This window comes from Haemaphysalis longicornis, unplaced genomic scaffold (assembly GCF_048455015.1).
Source record: "Haemaphysalis longicornis isolate Haplotype H1 unplaced genomic scaffold, Haemaphysalis longicornis Haplotype H1 scaffold_1, whole genome shotgun sequence".
Classification (NCBI taxonomy): domain Eukaryota; kingdom Metazoa; phylum Arthropoda; class Arachnida; order Ixodida; family Ixodidae; genus Haemaphysalis; species Haemaphysalis longicornis.
This window is the reverse complement of record NW_027526203.1, coordinates 227,356,036-227,372,465: the sequence shown is the minus strand read 5'-3', so window position 1 is coordinate 227,372,465 and position 16,430 is coordinate 227,356,036. Positions and strand designations below refer to the sequence as shown.

At 44.7% G+C, this 16,430-nt stretch overlaps 1 protein-coding gene across 1 annotated transcript in view; it reads left to right on the top strand.

The window, feature by feature from the left end:
* Positions 1 to 15,324, top strand: part of LOC144142501 (nose resistant to fluoxetine protein 6-like) — a 90,885-nt gene extending 75,561 nt beyond the window's left edge. The window contains exons 13-15 of the mRNA XM_077674055.1: positions 3,622 to 3,811; positions 13,121 to 13,263; positions 14,320 to 15,324. Coding sequence (XP_077530181.1) covers positions 3,622 to 3,811; positions 13,121 to 13,263; positions 14,320 to 14,568 — 582 coding nt within the window. The 3' untranslated portion in view covers positions 14,569 to 15,324. The remainder of the gene's footprint in view (positions 1 to 3,621; positions 3,812 to 13,120; positions 13,264 to 14,319) is intronic.
* The last annotated feature ends 1,106 nt before the right edge of the window (positions 15,325 to 16,430 follow it).

The window sequence follows — 16,430 nt, the reverse complement described above, 5'->3', positions numbered from 1 at the left end:
AGGGTCTGTAACACGAGCAGGTAGGCGAACGTTCTTACAATTTATATGTGTACGTACAACAATGATCTGGCGTTTTATATTTTGTGTTTTTTTCTCGCTCCGGAGATATACCTTGCCTGTAAGGCATTCCGCTAAGGATTAAATTAGGCGACCTGCTGACCTCTAATGTGCTCGAAAATCTCTGCATTCACACCGGTGTTTTAGGTTTTTTCGCTGCATCAGAAAATCAGTAAGCTATTCCACTATGTGAAGGTAGATGAACAGGGAAGCTGAAGCCAAGATCATACGCGGCGTCCCCATTACTACTACGAAAGAAGAGTGAAATTCCAAATCGAGTACCACAATTTGTTGGGACGACGGGACCGCCGACTCGAGGAGCCAGAGGAAACTAGTCACGCAAGCGCTTGGTTCGCTGACAAAGAGAGGGCGGGGCGAACAGGCACGTGGCCGAGGAGTATTGTCATCGGTGAACATTTGATACATGATGCGCTACTACATGGTACGCTATTTTCTTTTCACGTGCGGCCTATTAATAACAAATCTAGTCAAAATGCATGTCCAAGTGATGAGACGTAGAGCTTGTGATTAAAATCAATTTTTTATCATGATATTGGAGTTTATTATTAACTAACCTACTCAAGGTGCATATAGAATTGATAAGAGATATATGCTTGAGGTCTAAATTATGTTTTCAGCGTCGCGCTGCCTTCGTGGCGCCCGCGTGCAAATAGCACACACACCGGGACGTTCATTTTCCAACGCATCACGCTACACGACTCTGCACGCTGCAAAAACACGTGACTTTTTGTTAATACGTTTTTTGTTAAACATGTTTTTTTTTTGCTCTTAGGTACTCTCGAACTCAGTTAGGTGAGAAGAACTCATGAATTCGTTTGATAAGTCCCCATTCTGTTTCCTTGCTTCACCCAAAATTTCCGGGTTTTTTTACCGAGTGTCTGGAGTGACATTCGCCGAAACTCCATCTCAGCGCTGCAGCCGGGACTAGAGTGCCGTCCGTACGGCGTTCGAATTTTTGAAGAGTGAGCTGACACAAGCCAAAGCGCTTCCCGTTGTGGGCTAGAGGGTTCCGCCTTAGCTTCTTGTTACGAAGGGTGGTTGTCCGGGTCCGGATCTTGTAGTCCTTTATTTTTAACAATTACAATTTTCATGTCATAGGTTAGTTTTCGGTGTTTTAAATGATTTTCTTCTTTTCGTTAGGTTACGTTAAGTTAGTTTGCGTTACGTTATTTATGAAGAGCGAAGTAATGCAGGACGCGGCATTTTGTTATCAGAACGCCGGTGGACGTCGTTTTAGAGGAGTGGTTATAGTACCGTCTGAGAGCACTCCAGAGAGAGCCTTCTTTTATTTGCGAAAGTAGTAATTGACTCAATATGTCGTAAACTGAAGCTGTACCTTCCCGTTAACATTGAAGTGTACAAGGTATAGGTAGGCAGATTTTATAGTGGGATAAAAGTTTCTCTGTCTAAGAACTAAAAATATATTTTTTTAAGAAGCAAATCTATTTACCCTACCCGAGGAGCCTCAAAGGCGGGCAGTTGAAGAGGCTAAGCGTTTTGCAGTCAAGCCTTCGAAAGTACCAGGTACAACGGAAATATACTATTGACCGCGACGATCGCAAGTTAAAACTTCTCAGTACCAGCAGCGTGGTTAATAGCTTGTAGATGGGATAAATTACTCATAATGTGCAATTAGGCGGCGTCAGAAACCTAAAATATGGGTTTCTGACACAACAAGGCAAGGCGGTAACAAAATATTGCTAAAATGGTAACCTCGGTCTCGTAGAAGACAAAAGCTGGTAACCTCACAATTATTTTAATCCGTTCCGCAACTAACAAGCTGAACAAGAGGTAAATATGACCACTCTGATCCCTTTTTTACATCAGTCGATTTAGTTTTATAACATCTATAAAAACAGCCATAATTATTTGTTTTGTTCACTGCGAACTGCTATTCAACTGTTGATCGGACAAAAAAAAAAGTGTTGAATGTGACGCAATTTTTCCAACTTAAACCACAAATAAGCCAATACATTTCTAGCTTTCTAAAATGCTAATTTATTTAGTGCCATTTTGCGTAAACATCGCAAAAATTCAAAAACTTTCTTTATTAAAATCACGTCGAAAGGTAGCCCTTTTTTACATATTTTCCTTTTTTGGCCCATTTAACGAAGCAGTATTTTGAAACGTTTGCTTTCTAGAGTCTTAATGAGCAGTGTACGAAGTGTTCAGCAGCCCCTGATCAACAAGTAAAAAAACCAGACAGGTTAGCTTTAAGGCCGATGTGTAAAAATGTTTTTTTAAGAAGTGCCACTTTTGAACGACATTGCTCTCGCTGCTAAATTTGAGAAAAGTTTTCTCAAAAATGTAAGTATGACAAATACAATTTTTCTGTATCCAGTAGCAAAGTTTGCAAGTATTTGGCCAAAAACTTATGAAGTTGTAGAAATTTTTTCCCTTTGGTTTACACGTGCCCAAATTTGCCACATCATGCAACGTGGAAAGTAGCCTTGCCGATCTTGTCCTAAATATTTTTTACTAAGCCAACTATGGCGTTTCTTACTAAAATATTGCCAGTTCCGTGGTAAGGATAGAGTTTTCTACAGAATATTAAAGTTTCATCTCAAGGAAAAATTGTCACGGCACCACTTTGGCTGTCCTTATCTGAATACAACATGCACTATAAAAACCTAGCTCATACCCGAAGCCAGCACCATTACCGATTATGGCCCACCCTAATGGAGGAAATGGGCCGAGAAGGCAAAGATTCATAGTAGAATGGTTGTTCGATAAACCTCAAGGGTCATCTGGTGTTACGTCGACTAAAGTTATTCCGCTCATCTGGTGTGGAAATAAATGAAATTGCTCAGTCGAAACCAATGACACATAATATCTCGCGGGACTGTGGGAAAGAAAGGGCTGCGCGCACTATGCTACGACTACTAAGATGCTTCATTGCTTGCTCAATTGCTGTCCGGCTCCATTAGGCTAACGGATCGGTCTCGCATTGTACGTACTCGAAGACTTTCTCGCGAAAAGGTCAGTTGTTCTTGTTATTTGTATTTTGATAATTTAAAGATTTTACAGCCAATATATTATGCATTTACGGGAAAGTATAACTACGTGCACCGCCCTCACACCCAAACTCACGCTTTGAACTCCGGTGACTCATCGTGTTCACTGCACGCGACTTTCTGCACGGGAATTCCAATATGTTTGGAAAGGAAAGTATGCGACTATCGGCTCTAGACATGCGCGAAATAGTGCATTTATTTTCAAGGATTAAAACGACATGAAGCGCTCTGGGAAGGTATGCTACGCGACAACCTCTGAAGTAGTGCCATAGCATCACTACATGAAGTTTTTTTATGGGCCGAAGCATGGCCTACGTGAAAACCGCTTCTGGCTCACCACAAGTGGAGCGCCAGTGCGCAGTTGAGTAAAAGGAGGGAAGAAAATGAAGCAGTCTGACATCCGGTGGGGTCTATGAGGGGTGCATCGCTGTGTGACTCTGGTGCCTCCCGCTTCCCTGGAAAAGCAGGGAGTACCGCCTACATGGTCCCTGTCCTCAAGTGACTTTGTATTCTACTTCTCTGCCTTCAGGTAGCCACCGCATGCTGCTGGTTTGTCAGCCTAGGATGCGGCGTTACGTGCGTGTTCATCAGGTTTGCCTGGTACCATGAGAGAGAGCCGACAACGGAAGTGGGCAAACTGAGTATCGCGTTCTTTGACCGAATACTGTGGTCCATTTGCCTGTCCTGGATCACACTGACATGCTCAACAAAGCGTGGAGGTAAGTTCGAGGTAAGCAGGATGACAAGTCCTGCTTTTTGCTGTTGCCTTTGCATCCTTTCAATTGATTCCATGAAATACATCAGCAATATCAAGCATAGCATAATCTATATATAAGCCGCTGTAGAAGATTAAAATCACCTGCGTGACTCGGCTCGCTCACTCCCTAACTCACTCACTCACTCACTCACTCACTCACTCACTCACTCACTCACTCACTCACTCACTCACTCACTCACTCACTCACTCACTCACTCACTCACTCACTCACTCACTCACTCACTCACTCACTCACTCACTCACTCACTCACTCACTCACTCACTCACTCAGCTATCCCACATTTTAATTTTCGAAGGTATGCTGGTTGAGCTTGACCCGAACACGTCACTTTGCTGTCACATCCAGATTTGTTGGTGTCTGGCTGTCACGATTTTTTTCGTTTCGTACTAACTTGCCGTTGGTGAGCTGCATTATTCTAATGAGAGTGATCACACGCCAGAACCCTGAATGTTGTGTGGCGCCGCACAGCAAAAACCTCAGCAGCATTTGGTACATATTGCTCGGCGGCCAACTTCACACACCTGTGAGCGAATCGTCTTACATCGCTAGAAAATTCTGTTGCTATGCGCGGCCTCCATTCTTCGCAAGCAAGCTGGCACGATTAGTGCATAGGTATACGCAAGGCTAGACTTGAGAAGGGACCGCAACAAGCTAGTACGAAAGAAGCCGATAAATGAGCTAACAGTAAGACGTAAAGTAGAAGAATCCAGGATAGCACTGCAGAACCGATATTCAGCTCTTAACGAGGAAGCCGAGCTTACGACACAGGAAGCCAGCGACAACCTTACACGTATTATCACGGAGTGTGCAGTAGAAGTCGGGGGCACTATGGCTAGACAGGATACTGGCAAACTTTCACAGGAGACGAAAGATCTAATTAGAAAACGGCAAACAATGACAATCTCTACCGCAGCTGACAGAATAGAACTAGCGGAGCTTTCGAAGTTAATCAATAAGCGTAAGACAGCTGACATACGGAAGTATAATATGGAGGGGATCGAATACGCTGTAAAGAACGGGGGTAGCCTGAAAGCTGTGAAGAGGCGTCTTGGCGTGGGGAAAAATCAGATGTATGCACTTAAAGATAAGCAAGGCAATGTCATCACAAATAGGGATAAAATAGTCACAGTGGCCGAGGAGTTCTACAGGGATCTGTACAATAGCCAGGACATCCAGGATAATACCTAACGAGACAGTAGCTCAGACGAGATAGACATCCCAACAGTAGCGACCGAAGAAGTAAGGAAGGCTTTGAAAGAAATGAAAGGGGGCAAAGCACCTGGTGAGGATCATATAACAGCAGACCTCTTGAAGGATGGCGGAGAAATTGTACTTGAAAAACTGGAAAACCTGTATACACAATGCGTAATGACCGCAATGGTACCGGAATCTTGGAAGAACGCGAACACCATCCTAATCTATAAGAAAGGCGACATGAAGCACTTGAAAAATTACAGGCCGATCAGCTTACTGTCAGTCGCCTACAAGGTACTTACCAAGGTAATCGCTAGCAGAATTTCTGCAACCTTAGATTTCAGTCAACCTAAAGAACAAGCAGGGTTCCGTAAAGGTTATGCAACAATGGACCATATTCACACGATAAATCAGGTGATAGAGAAGTGCGCTGAGTATACTGAACCCCTATATATAGCCTTCATAGATTATGAGAAAACATTTGACTCGGTCGAAACATTAGCAGTCATTCAGGCATTACGGAACCAGGGGGTAGATGAGCATTATGTAAGAATACTAGAGGATATCTACAATGGGTCGACAGCTACCATCATCCTCCATAAGGAGAGCAGTAACATACCTATAAGGAAGGGTGTCAGACAAGGAGACACAATCTCTCCAATCTTATTCACAGCATGTTTACAACAAGTATTCAGAACGTTGGATTGGGAACAGGTGGGAGTAAGGGTTAATGGAGAATACCTGAGTAACCTCAGATTTGCTGATGACATTGCCTTGCTAAGCAACTCGGGGGACGAATTGCAAAGCATGCTTTCCGCACTGGACGAACAGAGTAGAACTATGGGCCTGAAAATTAATATGCAGAAAACTAAAGTAATGATCAATAACCTCGGGACAGCACAGCGTTTTGAGATAGGTGGCGAGACAGTGGAAGTGGTAAGCGAATATATCTACTTAGGCCAAGTTGTGACCCCAGATCCCAACCATGAGGCAAAGATAATTAGAAGGATCAGAATGGGGTGGGGTGCATATGGCAGGCATTCTCGGATAATGAATAGCAGCCTACCATTGTCGCTGAAGAAGAAAGTGTATGACAGCTGCATCTTACCGGTACTCGCCTGCGGGGCAGAAACTTGGAGGCTCACTAAGAGGGTTCAACTTAAATTGAGAACGACTCAGCGGGCAATGGAGCGTAAAATGATAGGTGTAACATTAAGGGACAAGAAGAGAGCGGAGTGGGTCAGGGAACAAACACGTGTTAAGGACATATTAGTAGAGATTAAGAAGAAGAAATGGACGTGGGCAGAGCATGTAATGCGAAGGCAAGATAACCGCTGGTCATTAAGGGCAACAGAGTGGATCCCTAGAGAAGGCAAGCGTTGCAGGGGGCGGCAGAAAGTTAGGTGGGCAGATCAGATTAAGTACTTTGCGGGGATAAATTGGCCATAGTTGGCACAGGACCGAGTAATTGGAGAATAATGGGAGAGGCCTTTACCCTGCAGTGGGCGTAGATAGGCTGATGATGATGAAAATGATACGTAAGGCCTAAATAAACTCACATCGTACAACCTGTAAATTAAACGCTGTCGACAAGGGAAAACGACCGAAAAGCCGACCCAAGTATGCCTAAAGGAGTTTTTTGAACGCTGCGACTGGTTACCACAGATGGAGGCTATCCACGTTACATCCCAGAAAAAACAGGCGCCTCTCCTCATCCAATGTGGTGAATGGACCTACAACCCGTTCCCCACCTTGGTTCACCCCGAGAGTAAAAAAAAGTTGAGTGCTCCAAGCTCCTATAATTTTTAATGGGGAATTTGACCGTAACAAATAGGAGATTCTCGGTCGGCCCAAATTTCATACGAGACACCAACTGCTGCCGCGACCATCTCACAAATACGTCTCGGAGCCACGAAACAGTTCTGAACAGTCAAACTGAAATATTTTACGGTCACCAACTGTAACGGGACCTCATACCGGCTTTAGCGGGACCTCCAAATTTTCACTAGGAATTCCTAGTGCAGCCTTGGAGCAAAGCAAGTATCAAATGTCGGAGGACAGGTTGCGAAGTCCACATCCACAACTGCCTCTACAAAACTGCCACTCTAATTCATGCCACGCGACAGTGGGCTGTATGGTGTAGAAGACACGGCTTTTGAATAAAGGATACTTAATCAGGGGGAATCACGTTAACGGAGCTTTCGATTTCACTCTCGTAGCAGAGTCAGGGGTCAGGCATTATGCCTAATCAACGACAACATTGAACCCTGCCTGCCGAAATAACTGCGGTCGAAACCCACAGAAATCGTTACGGTAACCAGAAAACCGCTCCATTTTTTAATACGCTTTACCGGAAATATCACCAAACCTTGTGTCGTCTTAAAATTGTGACGTGCATCTTTTTCAAAAAGGCGTTCACTTATAAACATGTATTGCAAAGACAACGCTCTCAAAAGAATGAGCCATCACGTCGATCCGCAGTGAATTTGCACAAGTCAGAGCCAAATCTGTATAGCTTCATAACGTACATCCAGGTGAATTAGCGATGTTTATCGTGCACCTGGTGTTAAATGGCAAGCCACGTGCCATGGGAGTTGACTTCGGAGTTGCGTTCTCACTCATAAGTGAGGAAACGAAAAAACCCCTGACCTGTCAAGCCATTTCCCCCAGAGGCAGAAAATATTTGCTACGAACCTGGTTGGGCCGGTAATTACTCCTCCGACCAAGGATAACAGTAGCCCTTCAGTGCAAAATAAACGCAGCTGAGATGTCATCTGAAAAGACGAAGAAGGAGCTCGGTTGGAACCTTTTATATGGGACTGCTTTCTAGCCGAGTGGTCTGTGTGTACAGTGTTAAAGAGACCCTCACCGTTCCAAACATGAATTAAGGTCTCGCTGTACATATTAACCCTTTAAGGTAAGTGGTAGTAAAAATTTTACCAAATGCCGAAAGGTGGCATTCACTTTGAGTGGCAACCACGATGACACGACGCCCTACGAATGTTTCAAGACCAAGGTCTCTTCGAGCCGGTTCAATCATCGTGATGAGCGACTGCAGCCGCAGTACAAAGAAAAAAGGGAAACTGCACATCTGCGGAGACCATCGTAGAACCGTTAACGGGAGATTCCGGTTACGTTCACGCTGGCTTCCTACAATTTATGAACCGTTGACTACGTTGTTTGGCACGCAAAATCTTAGCAAAAAATCACGTACATGCCAAACATCTGTTGATTACGACAATCAATGGACTGTTCAGAGTAAACGAATGACTCTCGGCCTTTCAGCATGACTTGTATTGTTACAGTTCCCAAACAAGCTTCTTTTCAACTTTATGCAATTTGTATCTCAACTACATCCTCTTTATAGAGTCCACAGAGGCAAAACAGGCCCATCGAGTCGATGCAGTTCTCAAGGGCCTACAGCGGCCTGGAGTCAAAGCAAACGAAAACAACCGCCCATTGGCTCTAGATGAAATCGAATTCCCTGTATAATTGGCGGTAGACCGAAAGCGCACAGCCGATAGAAGACAAGCATTATGCCGTCATCGATGCTCCAAAGCACAACTACAGGAACGAAATACAGACGTATATCTAACTGCTAGCATTTTACTGCTGAGGTATTGAGTAGCGAGCTGCGGTTGACAAGAGTCTTCGACCCGCAACGGTGGCTCAGTCGATGCGACCTTATATGCTGCTGAGCCCAAGTACGCGTCTTCGATTTCAGGCCGCGACGGCCGCTTTTATGATTGAAGCGAAAAGCAAAAACGCCTGTGTGTTGAGATTTCGGCGCACGCCAAAGATCCCTGATGGCCAAAATTAATCCGATGCCCTGCAATACTGCGCTACTCATAGCCCAGGTGTAGCTTCGGGGCGCAAAACACCCAAAGTAAATCAATCATCAGAGTCGGCGCGTTCTACCGGACAAAGACACCGAATGTGCCTGGCACATCGAACACCAGAGAGCGGTGTAAGCCTTCAAAAACATTTGTCCTCGGCACCAGCCCTACGACATTTCGACGAAACCACGCCACTGTTTTTAACGCCTCTATGTGTGGCGTTAGCTCTATTATCTCACAAACAATTGACCAAAGAAACCAGGAGCCAGTTGCCCCGCTTCTGAAACGTTGGAAAATCAGGACGCAACTATTGTCACCCGGACGATGAAACCTTACAATCAGTTTTTCCCGTGGCGCACTTTCCTCGGCACAAGGCCAGACGAGGGGTTCTATTTACATGAACTTACACAAATACCAAACTGTGACGTGGTATCATAAGACCAACATGTGAAATTCCTCAAATCGTGTTTTGACAATTGATGTGGTGTTGCCTCACTACTGTATCAGGGCTTACAACTACGGGCTACTGGAACGCCCAAAAGCAGTCCATCAAAATGCTTACGTCTTGAGTTATAGTCCCTCCTAAACTGTGAAGACAAACCAGCCAAAACGGGCGACATTCTCATGATAGTTGCAGCCAAATTTTTCCTCTCGTCGCTGAAAATCTCCATAAGCCAGAACACGCGAACCTGCAACTTCTGCTTTGCGTCAGTTTAGGCCTAACGTAATAACACCCCACCTTGTGGGAAGACCCAGAGCTTGTAGCCTAAAAGGCAGGAAAAAGTGAGGAGGAGGACCAAACTTTTATTGAAAAACAAGACTTTTGGTGTCGCTGATGGGTGGGGTCCCTAGTCCAGGACTACACTGAGCACTGAGTCTGGCATTCTCCCGGGTCAGGTTGACCAGATGATGCTGGTCTTCCAGGCTCGAGCTCGCCAGGGCTGCCTCCCATAGCTAAAGTTTTTTCTCTGGTGTTGTGCCTTCTCGCCAATTGCTGTTTCACTCCCAGGTGATGTGGTATAGTGTGGTAGTGCTGCTACAGGTTGACATTCTGGTCTGTATTTTCCTGGATAAATGAGGTTATACCTGTGGAGGTTTTGATAAGTATTCGTTTGAATCTGTTTCCAGGAGGTGGCTTCCATTGCGTTTAGCTTTTGTGAGGGGGCGGGTAGAGTGCGCTGGCTGCACTGAGTGCTTCCAGTCTTTCCTCATAGCCGTTGGGAAGTGGGGTGAAAAGCGGCGTACTGCACCCGCCGGGTCCGTCAATTCTCGGGAAGTGCTGTTAACCGCTTCGTTCCCCGCCAATCTCTCGTGACCGGGGGTGCAGATCAATCTGTGCGTGCCATAAGGTCTTCCCATTATCTTTTTCAGTATGTTTGCTGCAACCCGTTATATTCTTCCTTTAATGAAGTCGTAACATGCTTGCTTGAAGTCCGTAATTACGTGCAGGCTCTTCTGTTGTCTCTCTCCATGGGCGATACAAAAGGCTATTGCTCCGGCCTCCGCTTCCTCGGGATTCGTGTTCTTAATAGTCATGCAGTCTATTAGGTTGTGGTCAGAATCTATGAGAGCCGCCACCGCATCTCTGTTGTTTTGTACATTGCTGCGCCAGTGTGGACTGTGTTACGGTCTCCATGAAGTTTTAAGTGCGCGACCCCAAACCATCCACCGCCGGCGGCGTCCGCAGTGCTCCTCTATATTTAAAAAAGAAACAGCATCTGGCGCCAGGTTTCGATCCGAGGACTTTGCAGCCGCAGCGCGACGCTCTACCGACTAAGCCACGGACGCCAAGCTGATATCAGTGTGAGTAACGCGCCTTATATCTTTAACGCATTCAAACTACGTCGTCAGCGGCGTGCGTTGGCGACTCAGCGGCGTTATAGCGGCTTGATAACTGCGTGGTGTACACGTGATACTACAAACCCGATGGAAGAGATGGAAGAGAAGGCGGCGAGGTGGTGGGCTGCGGGGGCCGAGCGCAAGCGCCGCAAGCGGGCCGACAACCGTGCATTCGCACTTTCACATTCTCCCCCTCGGGGAAATGCGGGGGAATTTTTTCTTCTAGATATGCTATCCTTGCTTTTCTTCTTCCTTGGTGAGCTGTCTTGTCCATGTGTCTTGGTATTGGTGATATAAATAATTTTCTGCGTATATAAAGGTCGAATTGAATTGCGATGTTATTTTATCAGCGGGCGTGCCTACTCTTTCACGTATGGCTCGGCCTATTCTAGTGAGTTGCAGCCTTTGTTTCTGAGTGATCAGCGTGGCTTCTTTGATCTCTTCAAAAGTGTTTGTTATGCCCAGTTTTTGCAGCTTACTCGTGGCCGTGCACTGAGGAAGTCCGATTGCGGTTTTATAAGCTCCCCTTAATGTCGTTTTCATATGATCGTTCTCTTGTTTGTATAGCCGGTGAGGAAAGGTGAGTTTTCATGAACAAGGAATGCGTCCTTTGGGCAACAAGTCATGTAGTTTCCAGTCACTTCCTCCAAGTAGCTCTTATTGAACAGCACGCATACCACAGAGGTATGAAAGGCGTGAAGCAAGGAGCAAAAACCCATTCTTGTAGATGATGCTACACAAAGCGACCACCAATGTGTAGCAAACTTCTACACGTGCAGTCAAACGCCAAGGCAAAACTAGCAGCTCCAGTCTCTACACGGACCCGCGCTGTGCTTCGCATTGACTTCTCAGGACCCATATGACTAGAACAACTATGCGGTGTGGCCACGCTGCTGCAAAGCCGCCCGATGTTCGCCTAATGCACAGAACAGATATGCGTCACAGTGAGGCAACTACCCTTTTTATTAGCCACTCCGGAAATTTTTCACCCAGTTGTCAGCGATAATGGTACTGAATTTGCCTGGATGGAATGAAAGAATTTTCAAACAAGGTACTTCGTTCGGCGACTTTCATGCATTCCATATCACACAGTGACCAGTGGGCGAGCGGAAGGAATGGTGAAAAAAAAAACGCTGAGCTTCATGAACTCCCAACCAGAAACGTAAGCTGTGTCCTTGCTACGTTACTGTCCAACCAGCGATTACCTCTGAAAGCTGCCTCATAAGACTACAGCCAAACCCACGTTTGGCAGAGGGATGAGAACAGTGCCAGACCTGCTACATGAGGCAAACGACACCACAGCAGCAACACGAAAAATGCAACTTTACACTGAGGGGCAGCCTGTATTTTTTTGAGACTTCATTGGTTGTCCCAAGTGGACGACGGCAGTGTCGCAGCAAGTAGGTGAGCGTTAACTTGATGTTGCCCTGAAACTGACATGGTACAAAGAAGGCACGTTGATCCCGTGCGATACACAGTTACCGCTAACTCGAACCTACAATCACTGCTTACTTCCGTTTTCGTGACATCATCTCAAGTATGTCAAAAGGAACAATCAGTGACATGACTCGGCCCGCAGGTAATGCTGCGTCACTGACTACTTGGCGTGGACAGCGGCCCAGCACTTTTCCGTAGTGCGGTGCCAATGATTACCCTGGAAAATGACGCAAAATGAAAGGCTTCCAGCCAGAAGAGTGGCACGGGAGACTTCGGCCAAAGTCTGGGACAATATCTCTGTGGGACTGACAACTCAACCCGCATGATCGCTTCCAAGAAAAAAATTGTTTTGGAGAAAGAATTTCCGTAGAGCCATCACTCCCTGAGCTCCCGAAAGCTCCATGCTGCCACCGAGCCAGCAAATCGTACCCGCCATTCGCGGCAGCGCACTCGCATGCCGAATTCGACACTTGCCTAGGCATACTCTTGCCTCGCTCGGGTGTTGATTTTACCTTTGTGGCTTCCCCTCTTCTCAAGCAAGCGGCCACCATGACAGCGTGGTAGCATGCTGTGTATTTATGACTTTATTATACATGCATGAGCACTCTGAACGTTTCTAAGGCCGCCCAGAGGTTCAGCTTCACTCGAATGACGTATCCATGCCACCAACAAACCGAATGAGGTGCATGGAATGACAGCAACTGAACTTTGTAGTTAGACTGTATGATCGACACCGCCGTTCGCTGAAATGTTATTGTTGGATGCATGGATTCGTATTCGAGTTCACTGTGGTGAATCAGAATCAGAGGACTGCCTTAGAGTGTACTGACAACATATTGTGAAATAATAATCGAGGGCACTGTGGTGTATATACTAAACCATGTACTCTCATCGCTATTTTAGCACGCAAGCGCTTGCTAAAACTAAAACGTCTGTTTTCTAGGCATCATGGAGTCCTTTCTCAGCTGGAAAGGCTTCGCACCACTGGGCAAGCTGTCCTTCGCCGTGTACTTGGTGCACATGCCTTTTTACGATCTTATGAACCATGTCGCGAGGGAGCGAACCTACTACTCGCACTTCAGCTTGGTAAGAACTTTATGCATCAGCTCATTGCGGGGAATAATGTTAGACTTTGTCGTGATTTATTAAGGTTAAGCGTTCAGGAGACAGAGCGGGTCATACACGCCTGCTTTAGAGTCTAAATACATCTGTGGAGCTATTTTAAAGAGAACACACAATAGTTTTTATTTGAAAGCGCGTGGATTTCCATAGCTAACACAAATACATGATCAACTTTCCGGAATTTCGAGGCGGAAGTGCTATCCGGTAATCGCAAGCCTACCTCTATAGCAAGGGCATCATTCAACTGCAATATTGGGAGGATCCGAACCGCTCCTTTGGGAAGTTTTAACTCTGATTGAGATTATTAATGTTTTTTCCCTACAACCCACGAGCCATCGAAGATATGTAAATTATTCATCAAAGAATAGAAGCAGTGTTGCCATGCGAGTGCTCCAAATACTTTGACTATTCTATGCTCCAGCACTGCATACTTTACTAGCTAAATATTATGGACGACATGTCGAGCACCAGAAACAAATGGCTAAAGCTAACGTGTTTAATACAATGACATCTAAAAAACTATTTAAATCATACGGCATAGGGTACTTACAATTGCAAAGTAGCCACAAGGGCTCGATCAAATGATTCTCTCTTTTAAAGTGCCCGGTGTGTCTCGCTTTCGACCTTTTCTATGCAGCCACTCCCCTCCCCAAGTGAACTAAGTTTGGGCTTCTCACAGTTTCGACTACGTGCGGTCGTAATGTCCGCCTAGTTGGAATCTATTTTGTGCTCTATGCTTGCCTCTGCCACATTTAAAGCTCATTGGAAGTTCTATACACCCGTGTCCCGCTGTCGTACGTAGAGCTCCGAGCATTCCGTGCTTTACCCTACGAGGATTAGGCGACCCAACTTCTCTTCGTTACCGTGCAATACCGGGTTTAAATGGGAAGTCACCGAAAATGGTGCAGTTTTTTGGTAGTTCTTTCCTAGCATATCTAGTTTGCGTAAATAAGGCGCTGGCATTATGGAGCGCGTTTTGAAATCGTTTCTTTTTCCACCTTTTTTATTGCATTTGCGAAGGTTACGCAGTTTTTCGGAGTTCTTATGTGGAGCTACTTCCTCGGCTACCTGTTGTTTGTTGCCTGCGAAGCACCACTGGGCAACCTCGACAGATTGGTCTTCAGTGGTCGTGAGACACCGTCGACAGGAGCTGAAAGGAAAGAGTCCAACGATGGCGAGCCGAATAAGAAGCTGAAACTTTTCGCGGTGAAAACGGGTTGGCTTTTTCCTAGAAACACTGCTCAGATAACGAATATAGCACGAAATTAATTTATTATGCTGAAATAAGGTACAGCAAATCTTAAAGAACGTCGGGGCTATTATATATTGTTTTTTTTTCTGCTCTGTTTTATATGTTTGTAACTATTGTAACCCACTCCCCTCTCTAATGCCTCTGGCCCTGAGGGTACCTAAATAAATAAAATAAATAAATAAATATATCATGCAACACACTTCATAAAATCTTCGGCCAATCGATGCAGCCTATAGCTGGAAGGGTACTTGCGAGAAAATGCATATAGTTTACCAAATATATAGACAGAACTATTGAACGGGTGAAGCATAGTTGTCTTCTTATCGAAAATCATGCATCTCGTCAAAAAAAGTACACTTCATTCATATTGTTAAGAAGTATGTTGTGGCCTACATTTTTGAATGATTCCCATCGAATCGCAGCCCCGTAAGAGCAATCGCAGCACACTCTTTACGCATATTAAACTGATGACATCATCACATTGTCTAGTGGAACTGTTTCCTTCAGTGCTACTCGTGTTTTTATTTGTCATGCACTCGCTAAATAGAAAAAGAGGGTGCGAAAGTTGTGCATTTAGCTGCAAATAATCATTCGTATATAAAGGAATGAATCTTTTGGGTTTCCTACCACGGGGTTTTTAAATTATGCAACCTAACCACTATTCCCATGGTCACATTTAGACCACCCGTGCTTGAATATAGGTGGTTATTTACTCCTGCCTATGGAACTTGAACATGTGAAATAAAAACTGGTATAAATGTTTCGTTCTCAAATTTCTAGTTTTTGTATGTTTTTCGCTTTATGAACACGCACACACACAAATATATAAATATATCTATATCTATATATACATATATATATATATATATATATATATATATATATATATATATATATATATATATATATATATATATATATATATATATATATATATATATATATATATATATATATATATATATAGCGAATCAGAATAGGAAATGAGGGCCTCGTTGAAAAGAAGACAGATATAAGGGTTGGCAGTCAAGAAAACCTCGGAAAACAAAGGGGAGGATATGGTAGGTCATTGAAACAGATAAAGAATTTGGAAAGAAAGAAAGTGAAGAAAAAATGCCCGCCAGTTGGGATCCAAACCCACGACCTCCAAAATACCGGCCTGGTGCGATGACCACTACGCTACCGGCGGGGCTATTTTTCCCCTTGACTTTCTGGGGTATTTATGTCAATGTAATTTTTTCCTGTGCTTGGGGGTGATAGACAGCGCCACTCCGACTTCTCGGGGTGAAGGGGACCTTCTTTTTAACCCCCGGGCCGTGATTCGAGGGTCTACGACATGTCGAGAGTGGTCGACAAGCGTTGAACCCTCTTAAGCTCCCTATGGCACCAAGACTGCCAGAACAGACTGCCTCGCGGAGGTCGTGGGTTCGGATCCCACCTGGCAGGCATTTTTTCTTCCCTTTCTTTCTTTCCAAATTCTTTATCTGTTTCAATGACCTACCATATCCTCACCTTTGTTTTCCAAGGTTTTCTTGACTGCCAGCCCTTATTTCTGTCTGATATTATAGTATATATATATATATATATATATATATATATATATATATATATATATATATATATATATATATATATATATATATATATATATATATCAGGGTGTCGGACCGGAACTGAACCGAAAAAGAAATAACTCGTACCGGTTCATGCCGAAACAGTTCGACCCTCCGTTGTTCATATTGCACAGTCAATGCACTTCAGGCCTTATTTTCTGTCCCGGATCATCAACTTCGTAGCCGCTCGCGCGCTTTCCCCTCTACAATTGGACAATATCGCACTCTAGTAAAAACAGGGGAAATTAATGAGCACCAATGTAGCA